Source organism: Idiotropiscis lumnitzeri, chromosome 4, assembly GCF_059441095.1.
Source record: "Idiotropiscis lumnitzeri isolate Australia: NSW breed Sydney's pygmy pipehorse chromosome 4, RoL_Ilum_1.0, whole genome shotgun sequence".
NCBI lineage: Eukaryota > Metazoa > Chordata > Actinopteri > Syngnathiformes > Syngnathidae > Idiotropiscis > Idiotropiscis lumnitzeri.
The window spans coordinates 17,581,924-17,604,163 of record NC_142394.1 but is presented as its reverse complement, the minus strand read 5'-3'; the positions used below and the strand labels follow the sequence as shown (position 1 = coordinate 17,604,163).

Here is a 22,240-nt window from a genome sequence, read left to right as displayed (position 1 = left end):
GCAGAGCCTTGTGCTGCTGTAAAATGCAATAGTGTGCGAGAGCTGTAGAAATGCCTGCGTGCTAAGACGAGCTGCATCGTTGCAAGGCCAACAAGTTCATTGAATGCTTCATTGCGCTTTCATTTTGTGGTAATTGCGTTTGAGGCGTCATTTTTCGCTCGTGGTAGAAAATGTCTGTTTCCCGCCAACTACCTTTGTATTGCGTCTTTTCAGTGTTCTCACTTGCTATCATCCTTGGAAACAATGTCTTTGTCGATGCTTTTGTGACAAAAGTTCAACAATCTTAAGTGGGTGTACAACAGAGAACATTTATTGAATGGCATGTCGTTGTAGTCAGAGAGGGCAAATGCAGTCGGCAAATAGATTTTGATAAGGTTTTTAGAAACTGAATCCAAGCTTGTATAAGGACGGGTAATGCTTTTAACCCTCTGTAGAAAGTTTGTTTAAATTGACAAAGCACACACAGCAAAGTGAAGGAAATACTTTGACTAAGTGCCTCTAAACTTTTAATGTAGCTTTGTTAAATGTTAAACTTGTTAAATGTCATGTATGTACCCATAAAAACTAAAATCCAATTTCGATAACGTTTGACCTGTTCAGGGTCACATCCAGCTTCGACAAAATAGCAGCGCTAGCAATCCCATTTGCTAGCACGTCAAGCTTCCTTCCATGCCTTCTGCATCCAGCCCTGCTCTCTGTTGTCGCTTTGTAATTTTCCTATATAAAGACTACCTCTTCCGTGCCTAATCTGCTTCTGGGTCCAAATTTTGCTTCTCACATGACATCAACGTTAGCTACGGGTGCTACAGTGGTAGCGCACACTTATTCTTAAAGGGGCCCTGATATGATCATATTCTCTTTTTGTTGAGGTTTTCATCATAAATATCTAAATATTATATTATCAACCATACATTGGAAAATTAACTAAGTAAAAATTGTTCATTTGTTATTACATTCCCTGCGACATAATTGGAAAAAAAAAATGCTACGTTTGTAGCATTTAGCCTGCAAGTACGTTTGAACATATTTGCGAGTCAAAGTATTTTGACTACACATTAGCAGCTCCACATTTCTGTACAGGACAATGTGGAAGCCAGAAAAAAAAAACATTGTACAAAGGACAGCAAAAGTCTTTTTTTTTCTCCCTACATCCGAGGCACAGTAAGGTTTGTGGTTGGAAATTATTTATGCATCGAATACACCCAAACAACTCCCAAGACTTATGGCAAACATTTTACTAACGACTGCTTCAGCAATTTGGGACAACACTGATGTGCTTGAGCAGGGCTCCCTCTGGAACAGCAAGACACCCATGTAAATCTGTTTTCGGAGTAATTTACTTTAGTAGGTGATATATTGTGGCATTATTTGCGTCGTTAGCTTTACAGCTAACAGACCAGTTAATGTAACATCAATGTTAGCTCTAAACATGTGAGTAAGTAACGTGCTGTGCAAATCCGCAGTTATAAACGGATGCTATTCCTAATTTGGCATTATCAATGTCACTTTCCTGTCCTCTAAATGAGAGAAATGATTCTTTGCAAACGCATTTTATGATTTCATGCAGCTATCAGCATTGGCGTGTGTGATCAGGCATAGCGCTTTTCTTTGTGTACAAGAACGGATGTGAAAGACTCAGTGTGCAAACAAGCACGTGGAACAGGCAAGCTTCGGCCAGACCAACTCATTTTGTACGTTTCTGAAGTATTATTTGTTACTGTCAGCTGCCTGAGGTCTCTTCTCTGCCCCACTGAAAGGCAACTCTCATGTTCCTTCTTATTAACTTTTGTTGCATCTTCGCTCTATTTTTGTGTGCTTGTCTTATGCCGAGTTGTTTGAGAATGATAGCTTGCCATTTATTTTTACTTACTTCATATTTAAACAAAGCTTTTGAAGCCCAACTTGAGTGTCCTTGCGAGTAGCTTTGACGAGAGATGACACCTAGTCAGGAATTTCTTCTGTCTTTGGTTGTTTTTCCTTTCTTGCAAATCAAAGTTGACTCATGTAAAACTGTCAGGTCAGACAGAAATGTGACAATAAGTGTTATTGTATACAGTATGCATTTTATTGGACATGCTACTCTGAAAATGGATGGATGAAAGTTTCCTGACAACATTTCCACCAGTCTCATTATTTGTCTTACCTCATTACTTGGAAGAAATCACATGAGTTTACTACTTGGCACATTTAAAAAAAAAAAAAAAAAGATGTAGGTTACGAAATATGTTTCCATACCCCACAAAGGACTACAATCAACACAAAATTCTAATGAAAATACACTGTGCTGAGTCAAATCATTTATTGGTTTAATACCATTGGAAATTACAACACTCCAAAGTATGTACATCCAGAAGCCCGGTATAAAAAAAAAAACAAAATAAACAAAAAAAAAAACCAAACCCAGTTCATCTTGAATCAAAGCATTAACTTTTCGCATCTTTAGCTTTTTCTTTGGCTTTTTCATGACTGAGTGGTTAGGTGCTTTACATGTCATCCCTTATTATACAAGCTTTCACTGCTTTAAAATTTTTCATTGATTAGTGAGCTTTTCTGTACACTTGTGTGAATTTTTTTGTGCCCAGTGCAAAGTTCAGTCTAACTGTGTACATGGTTGAAGTTTTCTTACCATTGGTGTTTTCGTAGACAGGCGCAATGAGAAATGGGCGTTTGCGCCACTGTGGGAGTGGGAGTCCATTCCTAAAGTACACGCGAGAGGCGCACAAAGTACGTTTATAAGGAACTGCAAGCAGACCTCCTCTTTGTAAATTTCTGCGTCGCTACGTAAAACACCATAAGGGTGTTTTAATGCATAAATCAATTCATTCATTTCTGCAAGGATTCAGAGGGTTCCATGCATGCTGTTGTTATGGTCATGAATGAAATACGATGATATGCATCACATCGGCGGAGCACACTATCGGCCTGCCTGCTTTCATGAAAATCACGTTACCACCTACACCACAACTTAGACCTTCTTTTACCTGGTCAAAAGTCTCATCTATTTTGTCACCAAATTGTAAGGTTCGCTATGTGACTGTGTCAGAGAAAACACCCTCGGTCCACTGGAATGCCCAGAAAGGCGGAGAGCGATGTGCCAAATTCCCGAACTTGTCTATGAAAATACAGCCTAGAATGTTCAACATTTTTATGCAACTTCCCATGTAACTGATTGTTTATTTATTATTTTTGTATTAAGTTTTATTTTCATTCAGGTGTCATCGTTAACTCATTCACTACCAGCCAAGTAAAAAAAAAAAAACAAAAAGGAAAAAAATCTAATTGGATCTTTGACGTCTTTAACCGTCAATGGCAGTAAATGAGTTAACGATGTTAATATGGAATTTAAAACCCTCAATTTTCAATAGTGCCTCTCCTGTCCAGGGTCCGAGGGAACAAAAGGTAGACTTCACACTGAACTGGTCACTCGTCATTAACAAATCCCACCATTTCAGCCTTCGCACATCACTGAGTGGGAAGTTACTGAACTCTCGTTGCCTGCACAGAAGACAGGTGAGTGAAACACTGCATCATCAGTGACCCAATTAAAAGCCTTCGCTGTGCACTTCGTACTGGCTTTACAGTAATACTTTGAGCCATGAAAATTCAATTTAGTTTTTCATTTGTTCCGATGGGAAAAATGTGTTTTAGATGTGCTGTCAACCATCATGCCAGAACAAATGAAGTTCCACCTCAAAAATCCTGAGTGAATGATTCCCGGTCCTTTTAACTTTAATGCTCCCAATATTACACAAGCAGTAAACTGCCAGAAGACTGTATATTATCCGTTAAAATATTTAATGGAGGCCGGAAAGTTCAAGACACGGCCATGGAACTCTTTACTGCCATTTGCGGAGGAAGAGCTAATCTCTCCAAAGTAGTTCTATCTATATCAGGGTTGGGCAAACGTTTTGATTGGCGGGCCACAAAGGGTTCTAAAATTTGACAGAGGGGCTGGATCAGGAGCAGATGGATGGAGTGTTTTGGTAACCTCACCTCATCGTAGGAAAAAATTCATTTAATTGTAAATGAAAGTGAATAAAAGCACTACAACAATATATATGTCTTTGAAAAACCACAGTATTTAGAAAATAAAACATCAACAAGGTTTATTCATTTAATTTTTTTCAAGTTCAGCGGGCCGGATTAAAACGTTTAACGGGCCGCATGTGGCCCCCGGGCCGTAGTTTGCCCACACCTGATCTATATCCATATACTATTCTGACGGATCCCACACGGGGTCTGCCGATCTTAAATAATGTGTTGCTATCTTTCCATGAGTGACTTCATGCTCTTAATTGGTTTCAACTGGTAAATTTGCAACGATCCCGATGGATAGAAAGATGCAGGGCCAGGAATAATGTCACAGCGACTCACAAGCTCATCACCTATATACGTATGTGCCAAAGAGGCCTAATCTAACGCACCCTGCGTGGATGCAGGAATTTGTCTCGATAAAATAGTTGAGAGGAGTAGAGTGATAAGGCGGAGGATGACCCCTCCCATTAATCTGTGATTTTTTTGGTGTGGTACAACCAACGCCGCCATCCTCCCCGGAGCTCCTTTAGCCACGCATCTGTGGCTGACCTTGCACTGGCATGTTGGATATTTCTTTTCCACATCAGAGACGCTGACTCGAAAGTTTGCAAGCATAGGTTTTGGGTCATTTTGCTGCTCTGCCATGTGACAGCATCTGCACCCAAAATGGAGTTTGAATCACGTTGGCATTATCCCCTTGCATCAACAAACATCCTGTTTGATTTCAGTCACAGCTTATTCAAGTTTAATCGTAGGGAAACCGAAAATGGAACTGATTGTGAAACATACTGATAATATTTAATTGCAAAATGGAAATGAGTATTTTACATCATATTTCTAGTCATCTTTGGGCCTTATTGTGAGGTGAACCGCAGATAAAATTGTTGGGAACTTATGCATTATCACACAATCATACCACGGGCTGGCTCCCTGATGCATATCATTCCCTGTGCCTGACTTTTAATAAGCATGAATGTACACTTTGTGTAGCATCTGATCTTTCCTTTGGTGAGTGACTTTGAAGCAAAACCCTGAGGAATTTGACTTTCTACGGTAAAATAAATGCCATGCAACAATCGCATTAAAACATGGAGTTACACTTCGGAGTGGATTAGACCCACAGCAGTCCAACAGTATCAAAGTTATGATGAAGAAAGTAGACATTCACGGTGAAAGAAAGGCTTGTATTTGACATCTACGGTATGTGCATAGATAATAAAATATTACAGCAATTTTACATTCAGTAACTCCATATCCCACTTTTAATATTCTAGGCCACCACATTCCATTTCTAATCTTTGGCATCTGAGCTAAGTGTTGAATGATTCCCACATTGGATTTGATAACGGATTGCACTAAAGGGAACCACCCCGTATTTATCATTACTGCTCCATCTATAGATCAAAACACACACTTCTTTTCTTTCTTTTTATTTGTAGACGTGCTCATAACGGATCTAATCGAGATATGCAGTGATTCAGTAGCACATGTGATGTGATGATGCAGGGATGGGCCTTGAAAAAAAAACCCCAAAAAAACAATAACTAACATTGTATTCCAGACTTTGGGCAATCAGCCAGAGCAGCTGATGATTTTTTGGGGGGTGGGGTGAAGACTGGCAAAAGGATTTGGACTTTTCAAATTGGAATATAAATGCACCATTGGTAATGTAGTGGGTCATATACTGCCGAGTCCCACTCAGTGCTCTGATCACAAACACCCTGTTAAAAACTGATCAACAGTCCAGAGAAGAGTCTCGTGCTCACCTGTTGTGACCACCAACAGGAAAAATATACATGCCAGGTCGAAAGGCACTGGTTGAACACAAGCTTCTTGATTTTCCTCAGGGCAACCTTTCTGCTATACATTTATCTCTGCTACATTATTGTTAGTTACAGCAGCTGAGGGTTTACTCTTTAAGCCCTCTGTGGCACATCTGGAGGTTTCCACCAGGAGCAAACGTGGCACACACAAAGCGAGGAGAATTGTCTTGTATTCCTTTCGAAAGTTTTGGTTGAGTAGTCCGTATATGATGGCGTTGAGGCAACTGTTGAAGTATGCCATGAAGTAGCTGGTGACAAAGAGCCATTGGGGTATGTGGGGCGCCACTTTGGCCGGGTTTATTGCCACCGCCAGGCCTATGAAGTTCAACGGCGCCCAGCAAACTGCAAACAACACAAACACCATAAACATAGTCAGGAAGTTTCTCACGTCGCTTGGTTTTAGTTTGGCCCTCTGCTCTGGTTTTACCCGGTGCTTCACTTGGATCACCCGGACCCATATCCTCATGTAGCAGTAGGACACCACCAGCAGTGGGACCAGGAAGTGGATCACCACCACTGAGATGGTGTAGTATGAGCTGACAGTCTGAGCAAAAGTGCAGGAGTAGATGCGAGGATCGTACTGCAGCGAACCCACAAAGAAGTTGGGTACTGTGGCGATGGCGGTGAAAGCCCAAGTCAGCCCCAGGTAGCAGCAGGTGTTCCTCAGACTGAACACGCGGTCGTATTGCAGGCTGTGGCAGATGTAGCAGTAGCGGTTGATGGCGATCGCCGTGATGTTGAAGATGGAGCCGATGACGCTGATGCCCATGATGAAGCCACTCGCCTGGCAGTGAAGGTCCCCCATGGTCCAGTCGTCATGGAAGATGGCTGTCAGGACCAGAGGGTAGGGGTACAGCGCCACCACCAGGTCCGCAACTGACAGACTCACCACGAAGATGTTGCCTGCAGAAACAGAGGAGGCTTAATCTCAGCAGATGGTGTCCGATTGCCTCAAAGTGTGACTCTGGAAGCCCAACTGTGACTTCCTCGCGATACAAGCGAGTGTATTATGCCCTCTGAGACTTGTTTTGACCAAGAATCGACCCAAAAAGATTGTATCCTGTAGTGATTGCACACATCTTTACTTCAGACAACAACAGTCTTTCATGCAACCTCAATTAACTACTGGAAACCCGTAAGAACAGACCACCTTGTCACTTTCTCATAAGAGCAACATTTGAGACTTCTTTGACAAATTGCTCATTCTGCCTCTTCGACTTCAGTTCTTCCACTAAAAGCCTTAGTCTCAACCTAATCTCGTGAAAATGTCTCAGGCAGTCTTAGTCGCCTCAGTATAAATCCTATGAAAGATTGGTTAGCCTGGTCCATTACAATATTTACTCGGAGTGAAAACCTGTCTTGGATTCAACTGCCATAAAATACTAGCAACGTCGAAGGACAAAAAATTTCCTGATTACAGACAAATAGTTAACTTCTGAAAAGTTGCTCATGGGCTGCTGTGGATGAAGCTTCCATTCAAGGCCCTCCTTGCGAAAATCAAATGTTGTAACAAGTAATTGGGTATTTTCAAGTCATAAAAAGCACATTGTCTTCCTATTGTGTAAAGTTAAATGAGGGGCAAAATAGCAGTTTAAAGACCAAGTCAGGATTTTGATTAGGATCGCAAATTGCTTATCCTGATGAAAGTGTTTCCTTCTCTGCTTTGATATGAACTGAAGTAATATGAGAAGAAAAGAGTGTGTCTTGAATTTCAAGAGGAGAGAGCCACACATGAGTTACTTAGCTTGCGTGATCATGTGGGCCCAATGCAAGCAGATTGTAACGCAATGTTAATTTTCTTTTTTTATTTTTGTTTAGACACTTAGAAACTTTATAACGTATGTAAATGCCGATTTTTGATGCAGCTTTTGAATTGGATTTCACTTGCTCGTGCAGCTGTGCCTAATTTAGTGTCCAGTGTGATTATATGTACACAATCATGTAATCAATGCCACAAATGGAAGTTGTACGTTTTCCCAACTCATACAGCACACGCATCTGGTTACTCTATGAATTGCAACTTAATAATGTCAATTTTTCTTTTCTTAATATCCATTTGTGAGGAAATTGCAATGGAAGACAGACAGACACACACAAACATGAGTTGTGATTTTAGTGCGGTAGTGCGTGTTATTATCCTGTCCTCCTCAGGTCAAAGCTGGAGGTTGCGTGACACTGGATCATCTCAGAGGGCATGAATCATAGAAAATGACGTCTGATGTTGTTACAGTGCAGCTGTTGCCGGCCCAGGAAGATAAAATATAAATCAAATTGTAATGTTGTCTCAGATTACATATCCGACGTCCCAATTTAATCTCCAATACTTTCAAGAAAGACATGATAGGTAGCAAAAATCCTGAACATGCATAAGCCTTAATACGCGTATATATATTAATGAGGCAATGACTATATTCCAAAATATTGCGAGTTTCGTTCTATTTTCAGACTCTGATTATCTGATTTTTATACATGTCCACATACATTTTGGTTGTTGGGTGGAAAACAATATCTTTTATGGACGTAAAGTTATGATGGGAGTTGCATTGGAGGCTCACACTGCATTGTCATAATTATTCGGATTAAAATTTAAAAAGAAAATCAGGAAATAAGATGCCATTGATGTTTGCACTTTTATTCCTTATATACACTGACGAATCGAATACTGGAAAATACATTTTACGTTTTGGTGTATGACTACATACAGTGAACGATTTGTTGTGTGGTCAGCAGGTCAACATACCGTAAGAGCTTTGGAAACATGACAGCAAGGTTAGATTATAAGCGTACAAATATTTTCTCATAATTCCAGTGCCATGTAATAATGATTTTAAAAAGGATAACTGAATGTCGTTGATAATGGAGTATGTAAATTGCCATGTTAATATTAATAATCCTGATAATCGGATTAACCAGATCATGCTGGTAAATTCTCTTTTTTACTTGCTGGTTGAGAAGCACCTGTGACTAAAGCCAAACTATAACACGGTTTTTATATTATCCCTCATAAAAAGTCTCTTTGAATACTTTTTGCTTTTAACATTACTATCTTCCCACGAGTGAGCCTTTTTCAGGTACTAACAGAGCGTTAAGAAAAACAGCCGAGGTCTTTGCTCAGCCTTGTTAAAATAAAAATAAATGGATTTGTTCTTCCTTCTTGAGTCAGCTCATTGGGCAAAGCTGTCAGTTTGTGTTTGTGATGCTCAGCTTGCTGGGCGCGTTTGTCATTGTGCATGGGTTTGAATTCTGGCTGACATGCTGCAGCACAGTGTTAGCGTCTGCACTGTCCGGGCGGCCTGGGTTGCAGCCTGAACTCTGGCCAGCTCAACCGTCTCTCCTCGTTATTGTCAAGAGGATGAGGTAAGTACTAAAACACAGCTGGGAGGATCGCTGCAAATAATTTCGCCATGATTCCTATCACTGTTCTTAAAAAGACTATACGTAGTAAAGCAACTTGCAAACAACAGTTTCATTTTCATCATCATTTGAAAATGACTAGTAAAAGAAAATAGTCTCGTCACAGCAACAGTCCGTGCCTCTTAGATTACGAGCGCTAGGGCTAATGTATAATACAGCAGAGTCAATTAAGGTGTTGTAAATGTCCTGTATTATTTATCAATGTAGTGTTTCTTGTTTTATGACTGCACAAAATCTTTACAAGGGTAAATAGCGATAACCTGACGTGTTCTACTAATGCAGCATTCAGTGTCAATATGGGGGACATTAATTCTACTGTGCACCCCTATTTCACTAAAAACTAATTTGTCCTCTATAAATTGGGTGTCGGCCTTTATCTCCACGGAAGAAGTAAGCGTCATTACAACCATGCACAACGCAGAGTCGAGCACCATCGATTGAAAATAATCGGGCAATATTTGTCATATATATATATATATATATATATATATATATATATATATATATATATATATATATATATATATATATATAGAGAGAGAGAGAGAGAGAGAGAGAGAGAGAGAGAGAGAGAGAGAGAGAGAAAAACAACCGGAGTACCAGGATAAAATTCAAACAGTTGCAAAGAAAACATGAAAACTCCATTCAGGACGACTAGAGCCAAGAATTGGATCCCGAACCTCAGAACTGTGAGACAGAATTTCTCGCCACTCAATCACTGAGCAGGCTCGTCATTGTTACACAGTGCAGTATAACGTTCAAATGAAGTCATTTGTTAGCCTCGGGCAGCATAAAGAAAACAGACTGCTGCAGCTAAGTGGATATTGGGGAGTATACTACTGCAGTGTCCAGCACTATATGAATCTTCTTGGGGTCCAACAGGAGCCGTGCCTGCCCACCAAGATATGTGTGTTCGCGCTACTTGAGGCACAGAGCTACAAAAAAAAAAAAATTCAATACAATTTTTACTTTTGAGTAATTTTTGACGCTCAAAATCAAAAGAAACGGGAACAAAGAACTGGCGTCGTTGGGTTGATTGACGGCCCGTCTTATATGCAACAGAGTTATATTACTGAATGTACGTCTTAGAAAAAACAGCGAGGAGCCATACGTCTGCATGATATATTCGTCAGCAGCGTACTAAAGGGCTGCAACACTTTCAGAAATATAACGTGACTCATTCCCTCCCTTCCAGCCTTCAAGTTTGCATGCCGGCATAAAAATAGATTCCATATGTTGGCATATTTCTGGCTCATTGTGTCATCCATAAAAACTGGCCTACAGACAGATGCAACAAAAACAAAGAGAGTTTACACCAAGAGGGACGGCTTAACAGAAAGCAAGACAACTTGCATGGCTGCACATGATTCTCCAATTTCTCTGGGTTTACATTCGTCCCTCCATCTCACCTCACACTTAAAGAGTATGAAGCATTCCTGTAATAATGCCAGCAACACCTTACTGTTGCCTAAACATTATTTCTAATGAACCGTAACTATATTGTATGGCCGTTAGACATTCAATTTTGGGAAAATGTATGATGTATGACAGTGACGGAATGTTGGCGTGGGTCCAACTCATGTGAATACTACAACGGGAATTTGGGCTTCTTTAGCGTAAAGTTATTGCACTCGTGCATAGGTGTCTAACTCTGGCCCGCGGGCCAAATTTGGCCTGCCGTGTAATTATATTTGGCCCGCGAGGCTATACCAAATGACTACTATACCATTTTACATTCTATATGATAATAGTAACACTTTTTATTGTCACTCCGAGACATGGGCTTGAATGGTTGATTGGTTTATTGTGTTTTTTATTTTTATTTTTAATTTTAATGTAATTTTTTTTAATTATTATTATTTATTTATTATTATTAAAATTTTATTTAATAAATAAATGACATTGATGTTTTGTTTTTTTAAATTTGATTTTGCATTTTAAGTTATATTTTGCTTAGTAATAAGTGTTGCATGCCCCATATTCAATGTAAAAGCAAATCTTGTTTGGGTCCATATTAAAAGGTTAATTTTTTCAATGCTGGCCCGCGGCTTTGTTCAAGTTTTACTTTTCGGCCCACTGTGTATTTGAGTTTGACATCCCTGCACTAGTGCGGTAACTCAGTTCATGTAAATGTTACCCACCCTACACTTAACCGTATGTGAATTGAAGGGAAAAAAAGCAGCATAATGTAATTGTCATAATCTTTTCCGGTGTCATTTAAATCGTATTATTCTAACTTCCTCCATGCTCATCACATTAGAAATCAACAAAATGTCATCTCTGATTTAGCTGCTTGGAACCCTCCTGTCAATTTAAGATGTCCGCCCTGGTTTGACTCAGTCAGTCCAATGACTCAATTTACCCCCCCGTACGCCACAAACGCTCAGGGATGCTCCAGTTTTGAGGTTTTATTCATGACAACAGCATAAGCTGCATTATATGACTTTAAAAAAAAAGCCCCCCCCCCAAATTTACATGAAGCACAGAGCCAGACGTGGGGGTTCAAACACAAGTCATTCTTTCCACCATCTGTTCACTCTGCTCCTCTCTGAGCAATTTTTTGTGAGTGTATTTTTAGTTTGTTTAACCCCACTGGGACATTGTAATGTGAACACTCTGTTGGCAGTGCCACAATGTCATGTGCCCCCTATCAACACTTTGGACATCCTCTTACATTTCGGCACATTAGAACGCCTGTGGGCAAATTAGGGCTGAACAATTAATCGGATTTAAATGAATATCTTATTGTTAGGAATGGATGAGACGTCGAGTCATTGACACGGCCGTCCATTGCACCCGCCACTTGCTATTGAATGATACGCCAGATCACTTGCCTATGGATGTGAATGTCTTTTCTTTTTCTTTTCCGTCCTTGCGAGGTGACCTTAATATGCCGTTGTAGAGAAAAAAAAAAAAACACTCCACTGCCAAGCAGATCGTGAGCAAGTGAGTCAGCACTGCCCTCTTCTTCATCCAACAGCGAAACGTACCAGGATCCACCCGGCCGCTTAGATGGTCGTGAACGTGGCATCTGGACTCAGATATTTATTCATTTATTTATTCAAATAAAAAGGATGTAACCTGACTCATATAAATGACGGGCTTCCGCCTTTGCATGCGGCGCCTGATTATTTCTTTAACACAACCAGTGCAGCCAAAAATGTGCATTTGGATGCGGTTTTTTTATTATTTTTTTTTTTTACATATAAACCATATTTTTTCCACCTTTTGACCACCACAGACACACTTAAAGAAGGGCGGTCCATGTTTGTTTACAGGTGGACCCTCACAAGACTGCAAAATTGAGGCTGAAACTATTTGATTTTTAAATTTTTTTTCTGAATAGTTCAGTTCTAAAACAAATGTTTGTTAAGAAACATATTGGGACAAATATTTACTCAGATGATGTGCTCGCGTACCACACTGGTTAAAAATGGCTGCACTCACTTTTTAGAAACATCTCACAATGCAGTGTAACAAATTGTTGTTGGCTTTAAGGATGTAAACGCACGTTTGTTGACGAGTACGGACTAGCTTGTAGTCTCTCTAGTATGTTTATATGTACATTTATATGTGCCAAACTCCCGGCCTGCGGGCTGAACTCTTTCGATAAATGCTATGATGGGTGTGGCTTGCACAACAAACAAGTACGTCATCTGATGGATCAATGCTATTTGAAGAGATTACGTTGGATTAGACTCGGACTCAGGTATGCAGTACTTCCCAAATGTGGCAAGAGACCAGATAATGATCAGCAGCACTGACAGTTAAACGCAACGGTCAACAGTAACCACTTCTGAAATCAGCAATAATACAACATGCCTGTAAAAAATAACTTTTTAAAGAGGTATGACAGGTCAGTCATTTGATTCCACGATGCGCCTCAATTGCTTTTCCTCATGGTGTTATGTGAAGTGCCTTGCGACATCTGCACTAAAAAAAACCAAAATGTTCCCTGACCCGTGTTTGATGAAAGTTGACACCTCCTCGTGACTCTGTTGTATCCTGACATTCCCGCTTCCTTCCACATTCCAAAAACATGCATGTCAGTTTACCTTTAGTGTCAAAATGATCCATAGGTGGCAAAGTGAGTTGAAATGCTTGTTTATTTATACGTTCCCTGTGATTGACGAGCCGGCTTCCGCTCCTTACAATCTTAACAAGGATAAACACGATAGAAAATGGATGGATGAATGTTTACAACATCAGGTAATGAAACTGAGTAGAATAAGAGTAGCATTCACCTGTAAAGCGAGGGAATCAAGAGAAACGGCGGCCATTAGCAGTGGAGCAGAACAAAAATTGCTTTGGAGATTTACATTGACAAGAAATGAAGAGGGGTTGGATAAAAAACAAAGGTGGGCAAGGCATTTGGGAGGAAATTTTTTGGAAGTAGATTGAGGGAAAACTCAACATTGTGATTTGTGATTCATAATAAAATGTACCAAATTAAATTCATATTGTAAAGAAAGAAAAATCGCCCCCTTCTTCTGGACCGGATGAGAATCACTTGCAGACTTTCGGTGCATGACCAAGGTGCTTTTGATCAAGACACCGCCCCATTCTGCTGTACTCTCCTCTGTCCCACGCTCAGCTGTGGCCATGTATGTCATCACTTCGTAATACTGCCATACCATCGCACGCGCACCTACGACCAATTTAGAGTCGACATTTAACCTCAACTAGTGATGGGAAAATGAAGCTTTAAATTAGCTTCATGAAGCAGCTGCCATATTTTGGAGTCTTCTAGATGGCGCTGTTGGTTTAAATACAGGGTTTACAAAATGGCAATTTAGTGTGCTTTCAGCCCAATGTTGAGCAGAGAGCGCCATCTACACGAGTCCAAAAATACTACAACTGCTTCATGAAGCAGATTTGAAGCTTCATTTACCCATCGCCAACCTCAACACATGGAAAAGTCCAAGCATGATTCCGAACTTATTTTTGCTTATGAGGTGACAGTGCTAGACAATCTTGACAGTAGTGTGACTCCTGCTGTATAACAACTCCCACCTCTTTAAAAAATAAAAATAGAAAGAGACAGCCACATCTTAGAGAAGATGCACTAAACACCAAAGAGAACTTGTACCGCTTTGTTCCAAGACTTTGCTTTCCTTTAAGGAGATCTGTACAATTAAACATTCATATGAAAAAGTCAACGCTATAAATAGGTTCTTAAAAACAGAGGCGAGATTGTTGAGACGCTGACAGTGCTACACATTACGTTCACTTCATAGAAGGAAAGGAATGGAAAGGGCAGAGAGGACTGAATTCCCCTTGTGGATGAATCGAGTTATGCATCGATTGCTCCTCGTCTCTTCCTACCTGTTTCTTTCGTGAGACTCTCACTCCCGGCAAATAAATGTGAAAACTGTAAACTCTCATATGACTGCTCTCATCAGTCAATCCTACTTGTTTTGTTACCCATGTGCAACAGACACCATTCTTAAAGCCCAACCGCATGCATGCTAGAGTTCTCAACGGGGGCTTTTTACCCACGGCACTCTTGTCTGCGACCAGCCAACTGTGTGATTTTTGCAAAATTGATCATCAAATTGTTCCCCTTGGTGCGACGCTTCTTGCCAACTCAGTTTTGGCACGTGAACACAGGAGGCCATCTTGTTATGTAATGTATTTGAAAGTGTAATAGCTCATTATTCCAAGCACTCTCTGACCCAACATAGCGCCGCCTGGTTTTCATGTCCTCATTAGCATCACCGTGCGACCACCGACTTTTGCTTATTGGCTTTCTCGCAAGACTTTACCAACTTCACTCAGAGGGAATGGTACAAATGGCTCAGTCATTTAAGTCTGGCACAATTTTTCATTAATAGCAGCATAATAACAAATATATCCAAGAATATAACTGTATAACAACAACCCTGTGTGTAAATTGCTTATTCTCTCTCTCTGCTTTCTTCCAACCATCCATCCATTATCTTAGCCGCGTCTCCTCACCAGGATTACGAGGGGCGCTGGAGCCTCTCCCAGCTGTCATCGGGCAGTAGGCGGGGTACACACTGAACTGGTTGCCAATCGCAGGGCACACATTGACAAGCAACTATTGACACTCACAATCACACCTAGGGGCAATTTGGAGTGTTCAATCAACCTATCATGCATATCTTTGGAATGTGGGAAGAAGCCGCAGTACCCGTCAGAAACCCACACAGACATGGAGAGAACTTGCAAACTCCACACAAGAAGGGCCGGAATCGAACCCTTCACCTGTACTGCATCCTTGAAAGCGCTTCTGTCCTTGCATTTCACCAGCAAAAAAAGAGCGTCCATGCGTGATGAGAGACTAGGGTTTCATAATTCATAAACATCATTTCAAGCTCATTAGCTCGCTAATTTCCTCTTCACATCCACTTACCGTGATTTCCAGACTATAAAACGCACCTGATTAAAAGCCGCAATATGTCATGGTCTGTGTTTGTCGATTCTGGTTTTGGAATTTAGTTCCATGTTTTTCCTCGTGTTCCAATGTCTCTCGTTAAAGCTTATTGTAGCCACCTGGGCTTGTCCTCCCACTCCCTTGTGTTGACCAATCAGCTCCCTCCAACCCTTTGTGTCTTGTCCAGGTGTTGCTCGTTGTCTCGTTAATTTGCTTGTATTTAGTTCCTTGTTCCCTTTCGGTTCTTGTCGGGTCATTGTCCATGTCACTTGTTTATGGCAGTTGTCCTCCTGCCTGTCTCGTCTCACCTTGTCATGTTAAATCAAGTCTTTATGTTTTGTTGATCCTTGTTGTTTTGTATTTTTTGATTTTCCCAGCCCCTTGTTAGCCTTTTTTCCCTTTACATTAACTCATTTAATCCCAGAAATTTTCACTAGCGGAAACCCCTCAATTTCAGCGTTTTTCTGGATGTTGACTGATTTTGCGGGCCCAACAGAATATTGTGTTCAAATGCTATTAAAAAAAAAAAATGCGTATAAATGCGTCTTTGGGAGGTAGGGACTACATTTTTGATAACGTATATGTATGTCTTATGGATTGAATGAGTTAATTACTCCTTTGAGTTACTCATTTGGGTCTTCCTACACTGCGACTGCAACCTGACACAAAAGCTAAATTTAGCCATAAAAGACAATTTGTACATACATTAGCCGCTTTGGATGAATAGCCATGGGACCCCATGTTATTAAATTTGGTATGAGCTATATTCTAAACACCGGGAGATGGTTTTTACCTCTCAAACAACGGCGAACACTGCTATGGTTACAGACCTTACCGGAGCTGGGGTCAACGTAGAGATGGCTGTATTCTATTATTAGACTTTCGCCATCGTCTACAATGCTACAAATGTGAGGAGTTTCAAGCTAATCTGACGTCCTTGCAACGAAAAATGCATTGATGCAATAAAGTCAAGTGAAACAAGGGAGAGGAGTAAATGGGGCGGTGCAATTGAACTGTTACTTCAGACTGAATTTTTCTCACCAACAGCAAACCATTAGCTGTTAGGAAAGTGCAGTTGTTTGTTTACATTCAATCTCGTCTCATTTTAAAGCAAACGTGAGTGATAATCGCGCACAATGTGGGTGTGAAATCACAATTTCAATTACTGGTTATCCCTGGCTGCCTCAGGAATTTGTGAACAGAACGAATGGAGCAGTCTTCCATCTGTGAGTACCGCAAGTACTCAGGAATGTGGATTGTTTGGGAGTCGCAACCCAAACACGCTAGCTGACTTGTAATGTTTCCTGGTTGAGGAGTTGCGTGCCAACCCACCCTGGTGTGTGACCAGGCTCAAAATATTGTACCTGTATAAGATTTGACCACACACTTGTGATTTGGTCAAAGGAGTCAATTGTAAGTTTACAATTGTTATTGATAAGACTTTATTATCCAACAAACAACCGACAAAAGTCAGGAGCAACAACACAAAGGGCTCTATTTCATTTGTTTTCACGGAAATACAGGCATAACTGTTTTCATGCCAGCATAAATCTACGGAGTCTAGCGTGAATGGGGCTGTGTTCCCAGGTCATTTGGGGCCCTAAGCAAAATAATGCCAAAGTAATGCCCATATTTTGGTGTGCGGTTACCGCGCAACCCATACACGCACAGTTCACATATTCGGAGGATTTTGCTTCACCGCAGAAGATAATTCATTAATTAATTCACTCTTTGTAATCATTAAAATCTTAAAAAATATTGTAATAGCACCCCTCTCACTATTATGCCACACATGGACTCCAATTGCCCACGTGACACACACGGACGACGAAGGGAAGATAGTTATGCTAATGTCATGCACAAACTCCAGCGAGTAAAATGTCTGTTTCTGCGTGTCAAGCGTACTCGGGTGTACGCTTGGTACCACCCTGACTTTTTATGCTAATTAGGGATATAACGAGGATTGGCCGGAAAGACACCCCACAAAGGCGCAAACGCTCCGCTACACTCAATTCAAAGTCTATCAAAATAACAAACGAAAGAAAGCTCCACCAATGGTGATTTGCCGAATCTTACATTGATGCAGCATAATTCCTCATTTGTGGCGCTTATTAATTATTAAACAATTTCATGTTTAATTTGTCTCGCCTAATATTTCCGCTTTTTTTTTCTTACACTCACTTTTATTCTTTTACTCATTTCGTTTTCATCTTCTTTTTGATGACCACACTGTCATCTCTAACGTGGGAACCATTTTTATAATGAACCTCATTTTTTTTTCTTTCTCGCCTTCCTTTACCATTTTCTTGACCTGATTTGTTTTTTTTTATGGTTTCTACAAATGGGGTTTCTCTTCAAAGAGAAATAAAGAGACTTTGCAGGTTTATAAAGTTCATAAAAAGCTACCCAATACAGTGATGCCTTGTGATACAAATGCCACGAGTCACACATTTTGGGAGATGAAAGCTGGAAAAAAAAATGTTCTTGAGATTTATAAAAGAAAATCAAGATAGGGGTGGACTTGAGGCTGGTTGTACATTGGATTACCTGGCTCTCATCAGTGGATATTGATTTCTTAGCAATTGAAGGATCATTTGAGTCGTGGAGCTAAAACACTGCCGTCTTTTTATTAGTCCACCCTTTCTATTTTTCATCCTCTTTTTCCCATTTTGAAGGTTCCTGTGAGTTGAAGCGTATCCCAGCTGACTTTAAGTGAAAGACGGACTCCACCATGCACTGGCAGACGATCGCCAGGCAATTTTGCTGGGTCAAAAGAGAATCTCTTGCAAGTGGAATACCACCCAACCTTTCCCGATCAAAGCGTTCTGAATCTCCTCTGTTGTTGACATTTCATTAATTTCTCTCTTTTTTTTGTTGTTGAATTTACAGTTTATCTAGCGGATGCAGCAATTGCTAGCGGCTAATACCATCATGAGAAAAGCACACCGAATCTAGGTTAACTGACACCATAAAAGTAAAATAATAAAAATGACCTGAACTGAACTGTGCTGCTCTGTGTAAACTAGTTCAAGTGTTCTGTTCTGCAAACTAAATCACAGCCTCAGATGGATGCTTTGTTTAAATAACACCCCGAGATGGAAACAAAAAAAAAAAATTGTTTGTTTCACGTCGTCATTCTACTTTGGCCATCAACAGCGGGCTGAAAACGAACAACTAATATGCTAAATGCCACCATGGCAGGACTTTGCGCTCAAAGTGACTTTAATCAACATCTGGCTCACCTTCACACTGCTCCTGGGACCTCTCAAGTGTATGACAACTTGATCGTGTGAAGTGATGCAACAGTCTCTCACCTTGGCCGCTCGTGAGCCACTAAAGGTCCTCATACGGGGAAGGATGTGATTTATCAGGGATGGTGGACCAAGGATAAAGCCAAAGGGAGGGAAGGGGGTGTTATTATTTATGGAGAGATGTGACAGAAGACAGGCAAGGCTGCGGAAACTCCGTCACACCTAGAGGGTCTCACTTTAGATAACAGCCTTCAAGTACACGATTGGCTGCGACTTCCAAGTCATATTAGGATCTTTTTGATGTATTTATCAAAATATGTATGTGAATCGGGCCTAATATTAGACATTCTATATCTCGAGTAGCATCCCTCCAATAGGAAGTCCCAAAGTTCACGTTATATTGTGAAGTGGTATTCAAACTTGAGGTCCTGCGCTCCCCAAGCCAAGTCGTTATGGAACGTGACAAGTCATCATTTTGTGTTTTTGCTCTGCATTTCATCAGTCATCTGCATTTCAGCTGTATTTGGATGATGCAGGATTTGAAACTCACTTCAACTTTATTTATAAAGCAATTAAAAAATAACAATCAACTGCAGCTGTACCAAAGCTCTGTACATCAGCACTTAAATAAAACACATGCACATAAAAAAAAAAAAAACTAAATATTTTATTTTTCAATTATCTTCACGTTAGCGTTTGGCATACAGAGTTGTAGTCTACACGTGTGAAGTTGTTCATTGCAAATTGTCATGTCGCAATTGCAGCGCAAATGTTGTCGTATGCCTGTGCTGCTGAAGCTGAAGTTTGAATGTAAACAAACAACTGTTTTCTAACAGGTGTTAGTTCATTTGTTGGTGTTTAACGCGCTCTACTTACAGGAGTGGTTCAAATCTCCTGTCCCATTTACTGTAATTTCTCTCTCATTTTATTTGACTTACAACCATCCAATTTTTGCCCTTTTCCACATGTCCTCTGGCATGCTTGTCCCTCGGTTCAATGTTGTAACGAAGCATCATCGACAAAAGGACAAAGACCATTGGCGCAAGAAAAAAAATCACAACCAAAACAATTTAAATAATAAATACGAGTAAGACCATTAAGACAACTGTTGTCAGGCTGACGATTTACAAGCACATGCAACAAAACAAGCCTCAATAATAAATGGTCAAACAAGTGGGTGGAAAAGTACAAATAAGGAGAAAATTAAGGGAAGTGCTTTAACCGGCAAGTTTTGTCTTTAAATAAATGATCATAATGCACCTGTCTTTATGCATTATATTCCTGTGGCAACATTAAAACAATAATAACATTCAGGAATAAATTGTAGATAACTATAATCCATGCCACCAAAATTGCTGAGTTTGGTCATAAATTTCAATCCTTCCATCCAATAGCGCTAATCATCACAGGTGAACTGGAGCTTCTCCCAGCTGACTTTTGGAGCCAGTCACGGGGCACATTACACTGATGGAGTATTTAGAGTCTTCATTGAGCCCAGCATGCATAATGTTAGAACGTGGGAGAAAGCCAGAGGACCTGGGGAAAACCCAAGTAAGTCCAGGGACATCATGCAGACTCATGTGAGACTCAAACGCAAATCCTCAAAACTTTAAGGCAGACATACTAACTGGTAGTCGACTTTGCGGCTCATCACAAATTTTTCTTGCAAATAACACGGTCATATATCCCACTTGACATCTTCTGGATTTCGGTCTACAAATCATATTTTCCAAAAAAAAAAAAAATGGGACAAAAGAAATTGTTGCCAGAGAATGTTTTTATGTGCGTGGATTGTGTTTGGATTATGTAATACATGTGTAACGATGGCAGAGCTGGCTGGCATCCATTACACATACAAATAAAAGAATACTGCATGGGACAAGAGAATGCAATTTCTGAAATTCCGACAGATACTGTAAATAGAAAGGTTTACTGTTTTTGTTTGCCACTCATGGTTTCTTTCAACTTCCTCACCTGCATTCCTCAGCTTTTTATTCCTGTACACGGACAGGATGACGAGAACGTTGCCCAGGATGTCGACCACGATGGTAAAGATCAGCACGCTGGCCAGCGCAGTGGACAGTCCGGCCGAGGCGCTCAGTCCGGTACCGCTCTCATTCCGGGACAAACAAGTGGAGCCGTTCAGCTCCCTCCCCTCTAAATCCATCTCCCCTCAGGGCACGGCGACCATGGCGCAAGTGTTGCTCCCGCTTTTGAGTGAGGTTTAAAAAAGATCCAGAAAAGACTTAACAGGAGAGAGTGCGGAACTTGCTGCTGGTCCGAATCCAAAAGCACGCTCCTTCGTGTGTGATGTTGGAACATCAGCAACAGTGCGAATTTGACGCCATTCAGCGAAATAAGTTGGCAGACGAAGTGGTAGATACTACATAGGGGTCCGTAGGTGGTCCTCACATGTCACCGAAGGTCCTTCAGTCCACGATACCAAACAGTGCTGCTCTGGGGGGCCATGAGAAACCTCCGGTGCGTAATGGAAGGATGCGATCGAGCCTCATCACTCATGCACACTGAGCCCGAGTCCCGTGTTGGCTTTTTCTGTCATCTAAATAAAGACTGCACTTGTGTTCACGCTCTCCAAGGCAGATGACTCGTGAGCGCCCTTCATTACAAGTACGCGCGCGTGTGGCGCGGCGTGCGTCCCGACCGACCCGTGGAGAAACCCATCAGATGAGATCTCACAGATCAAAAGGCGATGGAAGTATGTGGTTTAAAAACATGATGACAATATTGATCTCCTGAGCGTGGAACGAGCAAATGGCGCCTTCGTGTGTCCACTAAAGATTTTTACAGCTGCCAAAAAGCCCAAGTAAATACATCAAATTCTGACCACTCGCACAATCGAAAGCGATTTATAGAGCTCTATCAACAATTCTAACATTGGTAGAGGAGGAAAAATACTCACTTCGTAGTAGTCAAGTTAAAAGTATACCCTATATTATTGTAAACCACTCAGACTTAGAAAATTAACTCTGATCTTAAATTGTATTTTGCATAATTTGTGATTTAGTCAAATTGTATTGCTCATAAAAGCTAAAAAGAGCTAAATGTACTTGAGCAAATGTTTCAAATAAATAGTTCATAAAAAAATAAAATGCATTGTCCTGTTCTAAAAAGTTAAATGCAGCACAACTGAATTGTAAAAAATGAGTACACATCAAAAGTAAAAAAAAAAAAAAAAAAGGTCCTGTAATGGAATAAAAATAAAACGTTCCAACAGGCTTTGCAAATCAAACTTCATTACACGTTGAACAGTTTTTCATGTTTAAAATTGTATTTGCACAGGCGGAACAGTGGGTGACTGG

The 22,240-nt window shown here is 40.6% G+C and overlaps 1 protein-coding gene across 1 annotated transcript; it reads right to left on the bottom strand.

Annotated features, from left to right (window-relative positions):
- Positions 1 to 2,339: 2,339 nt before the first annotated feature.
- mtnr1c (melatonin receptor 1C) lies at positions 2,340 to 21,593 on the bottom strand. Its single transcript, XM_088294181.1, has 2 exons — positions 20,895 to 21,593; positions 2,340 to 6,761 (listed from the first exon to the last, which is right to left on the bottom strand). Exons 1-2 carry the CDS (start codon positions 21,085 to 21,087, stop codon positions 5,896 to 5,898), a joined length of 1,059 nt encoding a protein of 352 aa, XP_088150307.1. The 5' UTR covers positions 21,088 to 21,593; the 3' UTR covers positions 2,340 to 5,895.
- Positions 21,594 to 22,240: the final 647 nt, after the last annotated feature.

Bases quoted from the DNA above. Each gene is read 5' to 3' on its own strand.
- mtnr1c (XM_088294181.1), bottom strand. From the start codon at position 21,087: ATGGATTTAGAGGGGAGGGAGCTGAACGGCTCCACTTGTTTGTCCCGG. The intron at 6,762-20,894 runs GTGAGGAAGTTG...CTGTTTCTGCAG, and splicing joins TAAAAAGCTGAGGAATGCAG to GCAACATCTTCGTGGTGAGT.